Source organism: Rousettus aegyptiacus, unplaced genomic scaffold, assembly GCF_014176215.1.
Source record: "Rousettus aegyptiacus isolate mRouAeg1 unplaced genomic scaffold, mRouAeg1.p scaffold_m13_p_17, whole genome shotgun sequence".
NCBI classification, from domain to species: Eukaryota; Metazoa; Chordata; class Mammalia; order Chiroptera; family Pteropodidae; genus Rousettus; species Rousettus aegyptiacus.
In genome coordinates, this window is record NW_023416292.1 from 24,507,410 (window position 1) to 24,526,630 (window position 19,221).

At 65.0% G+C, this 19,221-nt stretch overlaps 1 protein-coding gene across 5 annotated transcripts; it reads right to left on the reverse strand.

Moving 5' to 3' along the window:
• Positions 1-1,606: 1,606 nt before the first annotated feature.
• On the reverse strand, positions 1,607-17,825 carry BCAN (brevican). Of its 5 annotated transcripts, none has more exons than XM_016166180.2 (15): positions 17,682-17,825; positions 17,088-17,365; positions 13,943-14,052; positions 13,042-13,416; positions 12,599-12,773; positions 12,285-12,412; positions 11,508-11,801; positions 9,199-9,432; positions 8,049-8,663; positions 4,621-4,728; positions 3,900-4,058; positions 3,247-3,329; positions 2,788-2,932; positions 2,358-2,548; positions 1,607-2,062 (listed from the first exon to the last, which is right to left on the reverse strand). In XM_016166180.2, the coding sequence occupies exons 3-15, from the start codon at positions 14,031-14,033 to the stop codon at positions 1,940-1,942; spliced, it is 2,721 nt and encodes a 906-aa protein (XP_016021666.2). In that variant the 5' UTR covers positions 14,034-14,052; positions 17,088-17,365; positions 17,682-17,825; the 3' UTR covers positions 1,607-1,939. The 5 variants fall into 5 exon arrangements, with proteins under 5 accessions (XP_016021666.2, XP_016021667.2, XP_016021668.2 ...); XM_016166184.2 differs by having other exon boundaries at positions 1,963-2,062; positions 2,296-2,548; XM_016166181.2 differs by lacking the exon at positions 17,088-17,365.
• Between the last annotated feature and the right edge of the window lie 1,396 nt (positions 17,826-19,221).

Sequence of the window (19,221 nt, forward strand, 5' to 3'; positions counted from 1 at the left end):
GCCCTGTCACCCTCTGGGGGGCTCCTCTCCACTGGTCAGAGAGGATGGCGGACCCCTGACAGCCCCCGGGGGTGGGGGCGGGGGAGATGCAGGGAGATAGCGTGCCCATGCCTGCGGGGCTGGGGAGACAAAGCACCACCCCATCCCCCACCAGGGGCTCTGGGAAATCCCACCCACCAGCTAGACTCCAGCCCTGCGAGGGTATGTTCCTCAGAGAACCTGCCTGAGGAACCCAGGGGCAGACACTGCCCGCTCCCCCGCTCGGCCTTCTCTGCAGGCGCTTTGGGCGAAAGCCCACCTTGGTCTTGACCCACTAAGGTCATCCTCTGCCCTGTAGCTCCTTAAGAAACTGCGCACGGCCGAGCTGTGCCAGGCTGGTTTGCATGGGGAGGGCAGAAGGAAAGGCAAGTGAGTTGGGGGTGAGGAATGCGGGGGTCAGAGGGGAGAAGGTTCTGGAGCTGGCGGGATGGGCCGAGAGCCCGTTTTTCTCCGTCCTGCCTCGCTGTCTCTGGGTCTCTCCCTATGGTCCTCAGCCCTTTGCTCTTCTGAATCAGTCTCCCGCATCTTAGTCTTACCGGGTTTTACCGGCTTCTAGGAAAGTGAATAAGAATCGCCCCCGCGGGTGAGTGTGCTGTGACAGCCGCTCGAGCCCGCTGAGCGTGCACATGGGTGGAGAAGTGTGAGCGTCTGCAGCAAGGACATTCACGCCCGTCGTGGGGAGGGCATCCCGACACACGTCTTCGTAAGAGGCACAGTAAGCCACATTCTGTGCGCGGCGATGATGCGGCCACACACACACACACACACACACACACAGCCAGTCACCCTCCCAGTTCTCAGAGTGACCTCATCTCAGACTCCGCTGACTCACAGCCCCCAGGCCAGCTCAGCCTGGCCGGAAGTCTAACCCTCCGCCCTCCCCCCACCCCCCATCCAGCCGGCCGCCCCGCTTCCCTGCCCGCGACAGAGCAGAAGAAAAGGCCAGCGGCGCCCCCTGGCGGCATCCCGGGACTCCATTCGCGCGCGCGCACTTTCAGGCCGACGTGCCTGCGGCCGCAGGGGCCCCTGCTGGTCACAGCCCACGAGACAGAGGTCGCAGCCCAGAGCCCTGCCACAGCAGAGCCAGGGACGTGTCCTCTACCCGTACGGGGTCCCTATTCCTGCATCTCTCCTCCTCCTCTGGAAGTAAGCCTTCGCACAGTCTGACCCCCAGACTTGCGTTTCCTCCCCGGCAGTGAGCCCCCTCAGGATCCTCGAACAGGACACCAAGGCACCCAAATCTCTGCCTTCCTCTCGGGCCCTGCCCCTCCCAGACTGAACTCGTCCGGGTCTGCACCACCGGGCAGTCTGGCGCTCCAGCCACTTCCAGATGGCTCCTTCGCCCCATAAATACTTACTGGACAGCTGCTCTGTGCCAGGCACTGGGCTACCCACTGACATCTGCGGGACTTCTCTGACCTTCAGAAACCAATAAGCCCAGACGGCCTTCATCCTGCGCCACCTGGCCTCAGCTCGCTTCTCTCTCTCTCTCTCTCTCTCTCTCTCTCTCTCTCTCTCTCTCTCACGCGCGTGCGCACACACACACACAGAGAAGCATCGAACCTGCTTGAGTTCAAATGCAGCTTTATTCCTGCTGGGTTTACAGATCCTCCATCCTGAAAACTCATTTTTCCGGAAAACTGAGAATGAGTGGGCATGGAGCCCCCCAGGGGGCGGAGGGGACAGGGTGGCCAGCAAGGAGAGGGCACTTGAGGTGCTTAAGGATTCCTGGAGGCCCTGAGAGAAAACCTGACGCCCAGGTGCAGGGCAGAAGGGCCCAGGTGGGAGCTGCTCCTGTCTCCTAGAAGCCCTTCAGGCACTGTCACCTGGACTCCAGCTCCACCCCTCACGTTGTCACTTGCCCTGTGGGGCATGAGGGCAGTGCTGGGGGCAGCAGTGTTCAAGGCCTCGGCCCGAAGGGATCTGCAGCAGGACTGGAGGGAGGGGTCAGCAGCCCTTTCCAGCGTCCCGGTGGCCTCCCCTGACGTCCCTCTGGGGCCTTCGCGGGGCGCAGAGCTCGGGCCTGAGGGAGACACGCAAACTCATCCTCCGCCGCCCCTCCGCCGCCCCTCCGCCCCCCTCTTCCCAGAACCCGCCCCTGCTCTGAGGGCTCCACGCGCCTGACCTCGTCCAAACCCTCCCGGGGCTCAGCCTTAGGGGCCCAGAGCTCGGCGGGATGTCCTGATGTCAGCGGCGGGGTGTCCCCAGCGTATCTGGCCCGCCTCCCTCCCTGGGCCCCAGAGACGGTAGCGATACCTTCAAGGTCACACAGCCAGTGACTGGCAGAACTAGGCTAGTGGCGCCCCCTTCGCACTCACAGGCCTGCGGGGCACGCAGGAGATCTGGGGGCGCTCCCAGCGGCCGTTCTCCTGACAGCGGATCAGAGGCAGGTTGCGCTGCGCCAGCCCCTCCCGGCACTGGTAACGAAGCACCGTGTCCACCTCATAGCGCAGCCGCGGGCGGCCGGACACTTGAGCCAGGGGCAGTTTCGGTGGGGACCCACAGGATACTACAGAGGGGACAGAGTCAGAAAACGGGAGCCTGGCTCTATGGGTGACAGTTTCAGAATCGGGGTGAGGAGAGGAGTGGACCACAACCTAACCCCAAAAAGAGCAGGGGTCCTGAGCGGACCCGTCCGATTTGTTATCCCTCCCATGCCCGTGGCCTGGGACGCATTTCCGACCCTCCCACGCGCACGCCGGTCCCGACCCCGAGCCCCTGGCCCTCCTCCCCCTTGCCTGCCCTCACCCAACCCCATCTTGCAGGTGTAGGACAGGTGGTAGTTGCAGGGCACATCGCTCCATTGTCCCTGGTCATGCCACACCATGACCACGCAGTTCTCTCCGGAGAGGAAGTAGCTGTCGGGTTGCCCTGGGTTCCAGTTCTCGTAGAGCTGGGGCAGGGATGGGGAGGCGGTGAGGCGCTCCTGCGCAGGCGCACTGAGGAATGGGCTGGAGGGGTGGGACGCGGCGCAGGAGAGGGCACGCCCGGGGCATGCGGAGTCAGGGGCCTCCTTCTAAAGGAGAGGTCAGGGGCTTTGCGGGGAGGGATAATGGGAACCGGAAGCGAGACAGAGGGGGAGCGCCCAGGGGGAGGGAAAGGGCATGGGAAAGGGAAGGAGAGGGAGGGTCGGGTCCCTGGGGGTGGAGGCAGAAGCGCTTGGAAGAAGCGACCTCGACAGCGGGACGGCTGGCGGGAGCCTCTCACCAGGGGGACGCCATCTGACCACAGGAAATCGCCTTCGATGGTCCTGTCGTTGAGGCCAATCCACTGGTACTCCCGGTATCGATCTGCGGAAGCACGCAAGGGAGACGGCGTGCAGTGAGCTCCGCTGCCAGTAGGTGGCGGCCGCTCCCCGGGGTCCTTCCAGCCGCCCAGACTCCGCGCTTCGCTCGCTCCAGCATCCGCACACGCGCCGGACGGAGCGCAGGGACGGAAGGCAGGGCCGTGGTGGGCGAGGGAAGAAGAAAAAGACCACCCCGGCGGGACCAGGGAATATCTAGAAAAAAAGTGAAAACGTCCAACGGGGGCAGAGTCGGGGAGCAGATGGAGGGAGGAGAGCCAGGGCAGGGGCAGGTGGAAGGTGGCCCCTGAGCCGCCGCCAGGCTGGCGCAGGGGACCGTCCTGCGAGGGCCGCAGCCTTCCCTGCCCGAAGCCCCACCGCCCGCCGGTGCAGTGGGCAGGAGGGAGAGAGAAAGGAAGAGTGGACGATCGACTGAGGCAGACGGAATAGTAAGTGCCCGTATTAGTGAACAAGGGGGTTAATTAGCACACTCACTCATTCGTTAGGTGATTGATTAATGAGTGAGCGTGGGAGGGAGCAGGCGACCGGGGTCCCCTCCCGCCCGGCCCCAGCCCACTGTTGATGAAGTCCTGCTCCTCGGGCGTGCTGATGCTGGCCAGGTGCGCGCCGTACATCCGGCACTGGGTCTCTGCCTCCTCCCAGCTCCTTCGTGTGGCAAAGTGCTTGTAGCAGGCGCCCTGGAAGGCGTCCCAGCCGGGGCTGCAGAAGCGGAGGCCTGGGGCGCAGAAGGGCGGGCGACTTGGGCGGGAGGACCCGGGAGCGGCCAGGTAGCCGCGAAGGGGCTTGGCCCCGCCCACCACGGCAGCCCGAGGGGCGGGGCGAAGGCAGGGGGCGGTGCCAACGAGCTAGTGGCAAAGAAGGGGATGAGGAGCCTGGAGGGGCCCTGGTGCCCGCGGCCTGATGCCGTCCCTCTCTGAGCGTCGGGACCAGGCGAGGGCAGGAGTCCCGCCTGGGTCACCGCAGTCCTCCGCCCGAGAGAGGAGCTGTGCGCTCCTCTCCTCCCGGAAGGACAGAGACCGACGCCACTGACTCCAAATGCCGGGAGCGCGCTAGGCGCTGCTCTCACACCCGACCCCCGAGACGCGCATTTCTGGTTCCACCGAACAGTTGAGGACATTGAGGGCGAGGCGCGGAGAGGTGCCATTTGCCTAAATTGAGGATTCATCGACGGCCAGGCCAAGACCAGCGCCCTCCCTCCGTCCTCCGGGACCAGCACGTTGTGGCGGGTCCAGGCTTCATGTGTACCCCGCCCCGCCCCCGCCCCTCAACACACTCACCGACATCGCACAGGTCCCCCCCATAGCCAGGCAAACATAGGCAGCGGACCCCCTCCTCCTCCTCCAAGCACGTCCCGCCATTGTGGCAGGGGCTGGGGACACAGTCACCTGAGAGGGGGAGAGAAGCGAGGTGGGGGGGAGCTGGGGAGCACGACTCTGAGTCCTTCCGGAGAGGGTTCAGAGTCCCCAGCCCTAACTCCCCTGTCCCGGGAGCTAGCACAGCACCCCAGAGGTTCTCCCTGGAGCCTGCCTCCGGCCCCCCTCACCTCGCCCCAGCGTTCACTCAGCCCTGCACCGGCCATTGCCACGCCCTCCGGTGTGGGCCCAGTCTAATGGGGCAGGAATGTGGCCAGCGGACAGTGCCCCTCAGGGCCCAGTCCCACCAAGGGGAGAGGCGCTAGGCTGTCCAGCCATGAGACCTGGGCTCTCGTCTGGCTCCTAGCTCTACTGGGTGACACTGGGCAGGTCGCTTTACTCTGGGGGTTTCGCCCCCTTTCTTTGCGCTGGGTCCCAGCACAGTTCTGTACAGCGGGACAGGCTGCGTGGAAGTGGAGGAGAGGACGGTCCCCACGGCACCACGCACGTGGCCTGCTTTGCTGCTCCTGGTGTGGGGGGCCCGACGGAGCTAACCATTCCTCCTGCTGTTTGGGGGGCAGAGAAAGCCCCAGAAGCTGAGCGCAGATGCGACTTGCTTCCCACACTGTCCCCAGGCGCAGGACTGGAGTGGTTTCCCCGCCCTTCCCCACGCTCTCAACATCAAGATCCCCTCGCCTCCCCTTCTGCCCCTGCAGACCCTCCCTCCTCACGAGCTCCCCTCCCCCTCCCCCAGGGCCTCCTGCAAGTTCCTCAGCCTAGAGAGCTCTCTCTGATCCATCTCACTCTGTCCTCAGGCTCCCTCTCCTCCAGGGAGCCTTCCCAGACTCGCAGGCTGCCCTGAGGACCTGCGCTCTGCTTTCTGGCTCCAGCTCAGCCCAGCCATCGGCCTCCTCTGGACTCTCCTTCGAGATCCTGGGGTGGGTTAGGCCAGGTCTGGGTGCTGGAAGGGCTGTCAAGAGTGCAGTCCTTTCTGGTCCCCACAACCCAGGGGAAGAGAACCCCACAGACTGACAGCACCATCAGGGTCGCAGACCCAGGTGGTGAAACCAGCCCCGGGCCGGGCCCTTCAGACCGCGCCATCCACCCCTAGCAGCCCAGGCCAAGGCCCACAATGCCTCACTCTGGCCGCAGGGAGGTGGGGGAGAAGCTGGAGTCGATTCAAAGAAGTTTGCTGGGATGATGGAGCTGTTCTGGGTGACACGAGTCAGCTGCTCCAGCACCACCCCCCTGCACCTCTTCTCCTGCCAACCCTTTTCTTTCAACTGGGTAGTGCTCCAGGCAAAGGGGGAGGGGCGGTGTGTATTCGCCCTCCACGCGCCAGGCCCCGCCCATCCTCACACTGTCCTGCTGCCCCTGGTCCTCCAAGCTGGGGAGAGGGCGCGGAAGCTCTCAAACTTGGTCCCTGGCGCCCCAGGCCCCAGACCCAACCCCCTGGCTATGAAAAGCAGAAGCTAAGCCAAGATGGGCAGAGTGGGGTGAAGGAACCCCTCTTGAACCATTCTGGTCTTCCTTCCTCCCCCTCTTCGGGCCAACTATGACACACGGCCAGAGTTTTAACTTCTACCTGCGGCAATAGCAGGCCAGGGGACCTGTCCTTGTCCTCCAGGCGGGGCAGCTAAGACGCTGCGGACACTGCCCACGGTGCTCCCCTGCCCGCTGAACGCCCTGCCCACCCCACCAGTGCTGAACTCCGAGGCCGCCCAGGAGGGAGCCAGCAGACGCCGCGGGGGAGCCCGGGCGTGATGCAGAGGCCCCCAGGCCCCTCTGAGCCGTCTCGCAGAGTGGGCCGGGGGTCTGAGGCACCCGGCCTTCTCCAGGGTCTCCACTGCGAAGCTCAACCCTCCCTGAAGGAGCGGAGCTTCTCTCAGGCTCCAGAACCTGCTTCCCTGTCCCCCTCCCTCCACACTCTCTCTCCTCCTTTGCCTCCTGGTCTGTGTCTTCCCAGAATTAGGGATTTTGAGACCCTTTGGGTTTAGGGAGGCGGGGGTAGTCATTAGTGCAGGGGTTAGTGGAGGAGGGGGAGATGGGAGCAGTGGGATGGAAGTTAGATACAGTCCCCCTGCTGGGATGAGGGGCAGAGGTGGGCCCTGGGGCACCTGGGTGCCGGAGAACCGTCTCCATGCTAACAGGGACTTCCTCGGTCACTACTCTGTGTGCATGGCTCTGTATGGGATGACGAGTGAGATGGACCAGAAATGAACACACGCACACGCACACGCACACACCCTGCAGGGATTTCTCCCATGAGGCGGGAGGGACCACATCTCCCAGCACTTGGCTGACTGATGGACAAGGATCTCTCTTGGGGGTGTGTACAGTCAGGCCTGGGAGCTCAGCGGTCAGGAAGTGGAGAGACGCCTGGGAAGGACAGGGCGAAGGAACGGGAAGGGCTGTTAGACCACCTAGGACAGGGAGGGGTGCGGGCCGCGGGTGAAAGAGGAAGTGAGGCCACGAGATGTGGGGGGGGGGGAGAGCGAGAGAGAGAGCGAGAGCGAGAGCAAGAGAGAGCAGAGAGAGAGCGAGAGAGAGCGAGAGAGAGCGAGAGAGAGCGAGAGAGAGAGCGAGAGAGAGAGCGAGAGAGAGAGCGAGAGAGAGCGAGAGAGAGAGCGAGAGAGCGCGCGTGAGCGAGAGCGGAGGCGCCAGAGGCTGCCGGCGAAGCGCATCCCCGGGCCAAGGGCAGGCAGCAGAGGGTGAGACAGAGGGGGACAGGGTTGTGGCTATGAAGCAGTTTACTGTTTATTTCCAAGACTTGTTTTCCATGAAACAATAAAAAAAAAATACTTCACAGAAGTAGTTGCTTAAGGCTCTGTGGGGATAAGGACTGCCCTGGACCCCAGAGGGCGAGGGTTAGGGACGGGGTCCCAGGCTCCCCTGATGCCAGGGGGTGGCGGCTGAAGGGGGTGGCACACAGGACGGGGACGAAGCAGTGGGAGACTGGCCCGGGCCCTGGAGGGCGGCAGGCGGCGAGGGCACCTGACGCACGTGGTGCGAGGGTGCTCCGCGTAGGCAGTGAGATGTGGGTCAGGCGGAGGGCCCGGGGGTGGGGGAGCCCCAGGGGGTCGGCGGCGGGATCCCAGAGACAGGGAGAGGGTCACAGCGCTGGGAGCATGGAGCCGATGGCCACAGGGCGAGCGCTCAGAGAGCTGGATGGAAGTCGCATGGCGGGGTGTCCATACTGGACACCCACAGCGGGAGGGGGGCGGGGTGGAGCAGGAGGGCAGGAGAGTCTGGGGCGGTGGTGGGTTAAAGGCCTGTAGGTCAGGTGACCCAGAGCTGCAGGGGGAGGAAAAGGAGCAGGAGGAACAGGAAGGACGAGCCCTGGGCAGAGTTACCTGATGAGGGGGCCGCGGCCGCCCCACCGTGGCTGGCGCCGTCAGTGGGCGGCACCGGCTGGGCCCGCGTGGAGGTCCCCGCTGGGACAGTTCTTCCAGAATTCTCCTCGGAGGGGGCCTCCAGCTCCCCGGGACCCTCAGGGGCCCGCGTAACGGGAAGCAGAGTGGGGGCACCCTCGGAGCTCCCCGTCTCCTCAGTCTCACCTCGAGGGACCCCAGACACCTCGGGACCCCCAGTCTCCTCCCCCACCCCTCCCTCCCCGGCTGGAGTGAAAGGTTGTGAGGGTGCCAGGTTCCTCTCCTCGGGAGTGGGCAGAGTCTCAGTGGGTGGTCCTAGGACCCTTGGGGGCCTGGGAGCCTCTGTCTCTCCATTGGGAGGAGGTGATGCACCAGGCTGCAGGACAGCCCTCGCCCGCGGGGAGGCCTGGGAGGGTGACTCCTCCAGGGCCGGCTCCGTGGGAAGAGGGGCCCCCGGGTCCTGGCTGCTGAGCTCGCCGGGCCAGGCCCACAGGGCCTCCTCCTCTGCTTCCTCGTCGAAGGGCTCTGCGTCCTCCAGCGCCTCGCCTCCCTCTTCTGAGGACCCAGCCGGAGGTACAACGGAGTGCGTTTCAAATTCTAGGCAAAGCACAGATGGTTCAGCACCAGGGACAGTGCCCGCCAGAGGACCGGAAGAGGGAAGGCGAAGGCGAGAAAGGCGGGCGCGCAAGGCGAGGCCGCGGGGAGAGGGAAGAGCCTGTCTCCGCTCCACACCGGGAGAATTTCAACCCGAGATGCACTGTTGAGGCAACACTCGAGAAGGCTCTGTGAGCTGTCGCGAGCCTGAGAAAACGTGGTCCTCGAGCGCCCCTCTCCCAGGTGGTTAAAAGCCTCTAGTCTATTTTGGGCAGGTGAGGGGGAGCAGAGACTAAAGACGGGAGGCCCCGCCTTCCCAGAGGGCAGCTCGTTGGTCCAGCATCTCCAGACCCAGAGGGCTGGGAGTGGAATCTGCTGGAAAAGCAAAGGTTGGCAGAGCGGCAGGGTGAGGCCTTGCACCACTGAGCTGCTGAGGACGGACAGGGCAGGGTCGCACCGCCATAAACCCAGCACTGAGCTGGCCTTCTGCCCCCAGCCTCTCGGGTGCAGACCCCCTGGGGTGAGGTGTTCGAGTTACCTAAGAGGGTCCTTGGGGTCTCTGCCGGGTCTTCTGGGGTGGAGCTGCCTCCTCCTCCATCCTCCAGGATGGGAATGGAGTAGATGGCTCCCCGGGACTCGCTCTCCACAGCTTCCTGAGGCAGCTGCAGTTCCTCCAGGGTCTCTGTCACTGTGACAATGGCCTCCAGCCCATCGGAGGCTAGGGCAGAGTCTGGGTTGGAGTCCTCAGGGATGGCGGAGGGCTGGGCAGAGTCTGCGGCAGGAGGACACACGGATATTAGATGGGTGGCTCTGCCTTCTCAGGTCACGGCCAGTGTGCGAGGGTTCTGGGCTAGGCTCGGAGATCATGGGGTTCTCTCCGTTGTCTCCCCGCCATCCCTGGGGAGGACCCGTGGTGTCCGGCAAGCAGCCTAGGACTCCATCACTCATTCCTCAAGCGTTAATCAAGCGCCCACTGCGCGTCACGCCAAGCATTCTCCAGGGCACGGAGGATGCAGCAGAGAGCAAAACAGCACGCTTCCTCCTCTCCCGGGAATTTACATTCTGAAGACAGGCGATACGCACATAAACATCTGTTATAACGTTTCCATGTAAAGAACAAATAAGCTGAGCAAGGAGACGGGATGGGGACTCCTGCTCCAGACAGGATGGTGTGGAAAGCCTCAGGGGAGAGAGCTCCCCTCGAGTAAGGGGACGGAGGTGCAAAGACGGACAGAACGGCCTCAGCACCTTGGGCCTGGGGCAAGGCGCGAGGGATCCCAGGCAGCCCGAGACTTGTGAAATGGAAAGGGACAGGCTACCATCACCACAGGAGAGCTGGGGGGCACAGGAAGGAAGGACACTCAACTGTCTGCCCCCCCCCAGGGCCTCGGTGCGGAGGCAAGAGGGTAAAGGGAGGGACCCCCCCATCCTTCTGGGTCCTGCTTCCTTCAAATAAGCAGAGCTGTGGAATGCACCACCTTGTCTCTAGGGACGCAAAACAAGAGCAGAAAGCCAGCGAAGCGGAGGCGGAACTGGGCTGCGAGGGGCCCCGAAGGCTGTCCATGTGCGGCCAGACGACACAGCACGGCACGTCCTGCTCTCGCCGCCTGCTCCCGTGAGCCTCGCTAACGCCAGACGAGCAGACCTGTGCCCTCGCCTGCCCCTGTCCTCCGCCCGTTTGCAGCCACAGTCATCCTCTCCCTTCCCCTGCCTCCCGACTCAGTTCCTCTCTCCATTTCTCCCCCAGACCAGTGCTTGGCCCTTAATCATAATCTGTGCATCGAAGTATGAGCTATGATGGCGATGATAATGATGACGATGATAATGATGACGATGGCGGTGGTGATGGTGGTGATGGTGATGGTGAGCACAATCATCTCTGCTTCAGGACGCCTTTGCAGATGGGCATGTCTTCCTATAGACCTCACTTCCCCAGCCCCCACCATCCCCCACCCCCGGCCAAAGATGTCTGGAGATCAGTCCCAGTGGAAGGAATCTTTTCTCTCAGTCTCTGCTCACGCTGGGAGCAAGGTGTCTTGCCGTCTCTCAAACTGGGGGCTTCCATGGCAGGAGCTGTGTCTTCCTCCTTCAGACTAGGGGCTCCCTGAAAGTGAAGGCTACGCGTTCTGCTCCCGTTTCTGTCTCCAGCCCTAGTACTAGTACTGCAGGCTCACAATTGGGGCAAGGACTCAGGCACCCCAGAGTATTGCCTTCCTGACCGTCGGTCACCCTTAGACTGGGTGCTGTGCCTCTGGGGGTACCACACACTGCCTCCTCAAGTCCCACGTAGGATGTAGACAGGGAGCCATCTCTGTACCCAACCGTCCTTGAGGACCTGCTCCCTGTGGGGGGACCTGTGTCTTTCCATCAGTATTTGGTAGTTAAAGATCTGACACCTTCAAGCCGAAGGTTCGGGAAATCCTCTGAGGGCTCTTGAAGGCGTTTGGTTAACTGGAGCAGATCAGTTGTTGGATTCAGAGAATGGTGGGCATCTCTGCTCTGCTAACGAGCTGACGAGAAATGAAAACATGCTTGGCAGACCAACATGGGAGAGACAGCCTTGGAATCGGGAGAGACAAGGAAGGCACGGACTACCGATGGAGAGGCAGGCGAGGAGGTGCAGAGAGGTGAGCACTCCTCGAGGCCACACAGCCAAGCCAGAGGACCTGACCGGGACTCTAGGCGACAAGCCGAGCGTCCCTCAAGCCTCCTTCAGGCGTGTGGCAAAGGTCCGAGAGCTGGGGCGGATGTCAGGGCCTCCGCTGCCGCTGCGAGGTGGGCGTGGCCCTGCGAGGCGGGCGTGGCCCTGCGAGGTGGGCGTGGCCTCTGCGGCGCGGGGCGGCTCACCTCGGAAGCAGTAGACGTTGAAGCGGCTGTGCTTGTTGGGGAAGCCGGTCTGGTTGGGGAACAGGAAGAGGGTCTTGACGCCGGGCAGGCCCCCCCCGCAGCGCTGGCTGGGCGTGACAATGGGGTAGCGCACACTGCCATCGGCCAGCCAGCCCGGGCTGCAGCGGTCCAAGCCGCCATCCCAGGCGGCATACAGCTGGCCCGTGGTGGCAATCTCTGCACCCCGCTCCTGGCAGTAAGCCCGGGCCTCTTCCAGCGTCAGCTTTTCTGGGGGCGCACCCAGGAACAGCTCTCCTGGGGGGAAAGGAGGCTGGGTTACCAGAAAGTTGGTGGCCCTACCACCCTGGGTTCCCACGGGACCCTGAGTGAGCTTCTCTAGGCCTCTGTGTCACCCGTGACGTGGAGTCAACTACCCTACTTCACAGGATCAGAGTCTGGATGGAACCTCGGGATGAAAACTATTGCTCAGAGGAACCAGGCCCAACTTCTCCACGCTGCAAAGGTGGAAACTGAGGCCCGGAGATGCTCGGAGGCAGAGGGCCGCACAGCACGCAGCGGCGGAACCAACGCGCAAGCTCGGGCTCCCGCCACCTGCCTGAGCTTTGCTCCCGAACTCCACGCGGTGACAGTGTTGAGAGGGAGGGACGCCGATGGTTTCCCTGCCCCTGGCTGTCCCCTTAATCACACAGGGGGCAATAAGGCTCAGCAGAGGCCCCGGGAGGACCATGGGTGGCACCGGAGAAGGACTCATGCCCCGGAGGCCCCCGCCCCGATCACCGTTCAGGTCTTCAGCATAGCAGTAGACATCGTAGAGGTCGTCCGGGTCTACCACTCCATAGTTGCGGACGCCGGGGAAGCCATCCATGTCCCCGTAGCAGGCCTCTCGCGGGGTCTGGATGGGGTACCTGGGGAGGAGTGCGGACGTCCTCACCCACGGAGACCCTCCCGAATCACGTTGCCTTTCCATGCGGGGCGTTGTCCTCGCAGCTCTGCAGGGGCCTCCCCCACCCTCCGCGGACCAGCCCCATGGGGGGGGCAGCTGGGAGGCCCGGCGCGGGACAGCTGGGAGGCCCGGGCGCGGCCCCGCCCACCTCACGGTCTGGTCCGACAGCCAGCCGGCGTCGCACTGCTCGTAGCCCCCCAGGTAGGCCGCGTAGAGCTGCTCCGGGGCTGCGATGCGGGCGCCGATGCGGGTGCAGGCCTCCTGCGCGCCCGCGAAGGAGAAGGCATAGCGGGCGGAGCCCTCCCGGTAGAGAAAGACGACCCCTGAGGACGGGGAGGGGTCCTGAGGTGCCGTCGCGCGGCACACCGACCTCCCTCCCCGCGCCAGGTAAGTGCGCGCCCCGCTCACTCTGCGGCGCGAGGGGCTGGAGTCAGACCCCGGGAGCCCGACGCCCCTGCGCCCGGGGCTCCCTGTCACCCCCTCTCCCGCTCGGTCGGTGCCTTCCAGGTGTGCTTGCTTTCCCCTCGGGCTCCCTGAGGGCTGGGGTCCTCGCCTCCCTCTCTCTCGGAAACTCTGTCCCTGCCTTCTCACCTTTGACCTTGACCTCCACAGCGTCGCTGCTGTCGTCTATGCCGTGCTGGACCTCGCAGCGGTAGATGCCGGAGTCGTTGGGCCGCAGCTCGCTGAGCGCCAGGGACACGTCGGTGAGCGAGGCGGGGTAGGCGGGCAGCGCCACGCGGAACCGGTAGGCCTCGCTCACCTTGACGCGCAGCCCGCGCGCCACCAGCACCTCCGCCTCGCGGCCCCCGGACAGGAAGGTCCACTTGACCCGCGGGGAGCCCAGCACGGCCCGGCGGCTCGGCGGCGGCCTCAGGTAGTGGACGTGGCACGGGATGGTGAGGGCGCCGCCCAGCACGCCCTGCAGCGGCGCGGCGCCGGCGATGCGCACGCGGAAGGCCCGGTCCTCTGTGGGCGAGCCGGCCGCTGCAGGTCCTCCCCGGGTGCCAAGCCCGCCCGGAGAACCTGGGCCCGGCCCCCAGCGTCCTGCAGCCCACCGCCAGGCGCCAAGACCAGCTTCCGGGTTCCCAGTACCACCCCAGGGGCCCTGGGCCCCACCCAGGGTCTTCTGGCCCTGCCCTCTGGGTCCTGCAGGCGCGTTCCCTTCCGACTCACCTGCGGGATTTCTCCCAGCGCTACCTCTGTTCTTTCTCCAGGCCCCACATCCTGTCCCCAAGCCCCCCGTTCTGTCCTCCACCATGGGGGGGGCAGCCTCGCCCCTCGTGTTTCTCCCTAGCCCTGCCCTAGGATTCCAGTCCCACCAGGGGCCCACCACTCACCCCTTATTTCCAAGTGTCCGAGCCCAGCCCTTTTCCTATGGTCCTCCCAGCTCTATCTCCTCCTCCTTGGGTCCCCCAAGGCTGGAAGAGGTTGGTTAGGGCCTAGGAGAGGCTACTCCCTACCACGGGGCGGTGACGCTGAGGATGCTGCTTACCTGAGCTGTCCCCTTCCACGGCATCCGCCGAGGCCTCCGGGACCCGGGCTAGGGCCAGGGCTGCCAGCAGAGGCAGGAACAGTGGGGCCATGCTGCAGGCTGAGGGGGGACTTGAGGAAGAAAGATGGGGTTGGACCCTAGGACAGACTCGCCCTGCCCCAGCCACATCCACACAGACGCACACGCACCCTGCCCCAGCTCCCCCTCCCTCGCCACGAGCTCTCTGTGTCTGATCCTGTCTCCCCCATGAAGGGACTCTCCTTCAGAGCCAAGACCCGGGTCCCCGTCAGTCATTCATGGCTTGAGGCAAGTCCCTTCCCCTCTCTGGGCCTTTGTTTTCTCGCTCGTAGGGAGCACCACCGCCCCCCCAGGTTGCAATGAAGCTGCGTGCTTCAGGAGTGCTCTGTATCCTAAAAAATCCTGCAAATGCACAGCACCCAGCACACAGTAGGAGCTCAATAAATGCTTACAGCACATAGCATGAATGGTAGATGCTATTAAGAGTCCCTTCTGCCCCTCCCAGTGCCAGATTCCTTCTTTGAACCCAGAGCCCCCTCCTCCCACAGTACCCCTCCAACCTCCCCCCTCGTCCCTTCCTCCGAGTACCGTACCCATCTAGCCTCCTCCAGGAGGGCTTCCTAGACTGAACCCAGGCAATTCACAACTGCGGAGCCCAGTCCCTCCTCGACCTCCCTCCCCCTACAGTTACTTATAAGGAAACTCTTCTCTTCACTCCCCAGCATCCTGCGCACCACCCCCCCTTGGCCACCCTCTCCTTTCTTCCTCCAGCCTTTCCTTTCTGCCTGGCACGGGTTTTTCCCACCGGATCTCCTGGCTCAGAAATCACCCTGGACAAAGCCCCTGTCTCCACCAGTCTGGCCTCCGTCCAGCCTCTTCCTTCACCCACCCCAGCCCTGGGAGGGGGGTGGGAGAGGGGGTAGGGGGTGGGTTAAGGGGGAAGGCGAGAATAAATGCGAGGAGCTGTCTCTCTCCTGCCTGTGGCTATCAGAAGGGCTGTGAGAACCCGGAATATTCCTCTGAAGATCTTGGAGCATGTATACGCTCATACTGGAGAGAGGGGGCTGTGCCATTGAGAAACAGGGCCGCGAGAGGAACAGCGCTGGCCCTGAGTCCCCAGCACAGCCATGTCAGGCACCAGGCCGAGGTGCCCCCGTGGGGAAGGCTGCAGAGCTAGTGCCCAGCGTCATCGCTGAGGGTCGGGCTGGGCTTGGAAGACCACGGAGGCCCAGGCCCGCCACGGACCAGACCAGGGCTGCCCCAGAGGGATGGAGCTTGGACCGTGGGCCTGACTTCCTAGAAGCTGAGCTGTGCGCACAGGCTGCGCGGTCCCACTGCAGGCCCACTGCTCAGCCTCGGTCTTCCCTGACCTCTCAGGCTCAGCCTTCATGCCCGTCCCCCCTTTCCCGAGCCTGAGCTGAGGGGAAATCCCCATCTTTCCCCAGACCCTCTTGAGGACGCCTCCTCACCATTGTGACCTCCCCTCCCCCACTGTGGCTGAACATCCTTTCCTCAGGGTCAGAGGTGGGGAAGGAATGGCGGGGGCCAGATGCCCAGGGCGTCTTTGAAGGGCCGGATCAGAGGAGCCAAGACCAGAGGTGGACGTGGGGGCCCCTGGGAGGGCTGTTTTCTGGGGGGAGGGGGAACCGTTTGGTGCAGGCGGGCATTGCCTTCGGGCACTGGGGAAACAGTTGGCCGTGCATCTGAGCTGGGCCGGGTCCTGTGCCAGGCCCCTCCCAGCCCCCTGCCCCGCCGTGGTTCGGAGCTGGAGCTGCTCACAGACGCGGCTCCCAGCTCTCTGACAGGCGGCCCAGAAACCCATATACTTAGAGTCACTCTAGGACCAACACCTCGGACCCCCTGTCACCTCTGTTTTGAAGGGAGCAGGTCCTCAGCATGGAGGGTGCCCCACCCCCATCCCTGGGAAGGGGAGTCACTGACCAGAGAGGCCAGGAGGTGACCCTGGCTGTCCGGTCCTCACAGTCAGAGAGCTCTGCCAGCCGCCCCCTCCAGTCACGCCTAGCTTGGGCCTCAGCCCCTCCTGGTACAGCTGGGAGTCCTGAGAGACTCCGGCGTCCTCGTCCCACAGCGCACTCAGAGCCAGGGGCCCAGGCCTGGCCTTCTCCATGCCCCGCGGCCGCCCACCTCCACTCCGCCTTCTGCTCCGAGCTGGGCCCGCTGCTCCACCCCAAGCGGAACGGCGAGAGCTCAGAGTCCTCCCTCCCTGCCCCTGGTGCCACACCGTCCCTCTCTCCAGTGCTCTTTCCTGCCCTAGTGTCTGGGTTTCTGCCTTTATCTTACGTTTCCCCAAGCCCTTTGGGAAGCTTCCCTCTCGTTATATTATTATTGCTGTCTGACGAGGGCCGTCCATCTCTCTCACAGGCTTCGTAGACACAGCCCACACAGAACCAGGCTGTGTGTGTGCGTGCATGCATGTGTGTGCGTGCATCCATGTGTGTGCATGCATGTTTTGCGCGTGTGTACTTGTGTGTATGCATGTGTGTGCGCATGTGTGTGCACGCACGCACATGCCTATGCACACCCAACACCCGCCATCTCCATGCCAAATGCCCACCAGCTGGCATCCAAGGTCTGCCCCATGGGAAGCAAGCTCCAGCCCAGCAGGGTCAGCGGCTGCACAGGGGCCAGAGCCCGGGTCCCCCGCAGCGGGAGGGACGCTCCCAGCTCTGCCCTCAGTGGCTGCGTGAGCGGCAGCAAGGCCACAGCACAGCCGGGCGCCTGCCGGGGCGGCCGCCGGCCTGGTGAGGGGCCCCGTGCTGGAAGCTCAGCTAATGGCACCGTCGGCAACCTCGCCAGCTGAGCTATTGTGGCGCCTCGTGTTATGAGACCCGAAGTGTGGACGACGCCGCTGTGAACAGCGCAGCCAGCCCGGCAGCGTGGGCTGCGGCACGCGTGGGCCTGTGGCTAACCGCGCCCCTCGACCCTGCCATCCGGCATGGAAGTGATGCCGCTGTGAACGCGGGGGGCGGGAAGCAAGACCGAGGCGGCTCTGCGGGTCGGTGAGAGCCGCGTGGGCAGAGCTGCTCTGACCGGAGCAGGCGCGGGGTCTGGCGGTGCCCGGGAGCGGCCCCCAGCGGCGGCGCTGGGGAGGACGGCGACGCGGTACCTGAGCCGGACCTCTTCCCCGGGGCCCTCCGGGCGCAACCTCCGCTGAGGAAAATGCCGTTGAAACGTTACGCGGACGGGGAACTCGGGGAGGTCAGCGAACGTGCCAAGGTCACACGGCCAGCAGCGGGGTTCCAGCTCCAGGGGACGCCAGGTCCGCCCGCTGCAGCGGCTCCTGCGCGCCGTCCGGGGGGCGCCCCGAGCCAGGCGCGCTCCTCGCTCCTCCCGCGGGCTGCGCGCCCGAGCGCGGAGTCGGGGGCTGACTCGACTGCCGCCGCCCTGCCCGGGACCAGGGTGGGCATGCAGCGCGCGCAGCGGGGGGCGCGAGGACCGCGAGGGGCGTTCCCGTCAGCCCGCGGACTCCGGGGGGGGCCGCTGGCCCTGCTGCCAGCAGCGGAGCGGGGGGGGGGGGGCGGCGGGGGCGGCGGCTGGCGCACCGCGTCGGGGGTCGGGGGGCTGGGTGCGCCGGAGCCCGGGACTCAAGGGCCGCGGGGCGGAGGGCGCGGGCCCCCGGGAGGCCGCGGGGCTCCCCTCTCCCTCCCTCCCTCCCAGGTCCGGGCCGCCGGCGCACCGGGCTGCGGCGCCGCTCACTTACCGGCGGGCGGCCGAGGGCCGGGGTGGGGGTGCGGCACAGCGAAGTTTGTCGCCGCCTCCGGGGGTCTCCGCCGGGTCCACCGCTCGGTCCTGCAGCTGCAGCCGAGACTGCGGCGGGGACTGCGCGGGCGCAAGGAGCCGCTGGGCCCTCAGGATGCTCGGGAGAGGGCGCCGGGCCCGGCGCCGCACAAAACCCCCTTTCTTCCCCCCGCCTCCGCCCCTCCCTTCCCCGGGGCTGCACCCGCCCCCTGGCCGGGACGCGGGGGGCTCGGGAAGGTCACGGGACCGGCTGCCTTCCCTGCGTCGGTTCGCGGCGGCAGGAGCGAGAGCAAGGACGAGCGAAGTAGGACATCCTCCTGGGGATGAGAAGCCGAGGACTTGGAGTAGGGAGGCGGGCGGGCGGGGCGGGAGCGCTCGCCGAGCTGGAGGGCGGGGCTGCAGCTGGAGGGATGGAAGTCAGACGTCAGAGGGACTTCCCTGGTGGTCAAGGGGAGCGGAGGAAGGACTCAGACTTGGACCACAGGGGCAAGGATGAAGACAGACTGGGAGGCTTTGCTCCTGGAGAGACACCTGCACACATAACATGGGGGGAGGGAACCCCTTTCTTGGAGGCAGGATGAGGTGCAAAGGACCCATCAGCCTCCCGGGTTCAGCCCTGCTGGGTTTTGTCCCTGGTGCTCGGGGTCCCTGCACGGAGGAGGAGCCGGCTTTGGGGCTGGAGGGATGAAGTTACACAGTAGGTTCGTGGGTTAAGCAATGCCAGTCAGGAACCCTCCAGACGTGGTGTGTGGGGGGGGGTGGCACTGTGAGGGGACATTATTGCTCATGCAAACCAATGTGCAAAACGCAGGCGTTGCTGGGAGCCATAGGGCCCCTTGGCCAGGACTGTGGGAGATGAATGTGCAGCCTGGTGCCAGGGGGTGGGCCCTCAGCGCCGCCGGCCGCCGGGGACTCCCTGGCGCCCGGAATACCAATGACACCTCCTCCCCAGCTCCGGGGCCTCTGCTTCCCGCTTCATTCCCAGGCTCTTTCTCCTCCCTCCTCCTCCTTCCCTCCTCCTTCCTGGGACTCCGGGCAAAGCCCCTGGCACAGACTGCAGGCAGGACAGCCAGACGCCAGGGTCCTGTCCCCTGGGTGCCAGTGGTGGCACCAAGGAGAGCTTGTCCGGGGCGCTGGTCTACATGATCACCAGCAGCACAACCCAAATGTCCTGAGTGAAGCAAGGCGCCTACAGGGCAAATGCAGCCTCTGAGCAGGTCCCTGTCCCCCCACCTGGACTGCACCCAAGTCCCTCCTGTCTGGGAACCCTGGGCTGCCCTCCAGCGAACGCCTCGACTGCCCCCAGCCATGCCTGGCAGCCACTCCCAGCACTACGGGCTTGGTCCCAAAGGGCTTTGAGAAGCTCACAGAAAACTCAGGCCACCCCACGCTTGAAGGATCTGACGGTGGAATTCGGGTCCCTCCCCAGAGACCACGTCCTGTAGAGACAGGCCAGGAAGACTCGGGGTGGGGGGCGGCACAGTCCTTCAGGGAGAGAAATG

Coding starts and splice junctions, on each gene's coding strand:
- BCAN (XM_016166181.2), bottom strand. CDS start 14,033: ATGGCCCCACTGTTCCTGCCTCTGCTGGCAGCCCTGGCCCTAGCCCGG. Junction 12,413..12,598: donor CTGTCGGACCAGACCGTGAG/GTGGGCGGGGCC, acceptor ACTCCTCCCCAG/GTACCCCATCCAGACCCCGC. Junction 9,433..11,507: donor CAACGTCTACTGCTTCCGAG/GTGAGCCGCCCC, acceptor CTCCTGCCGCAG/ACTCTGCCCAGCCCTCCGCC.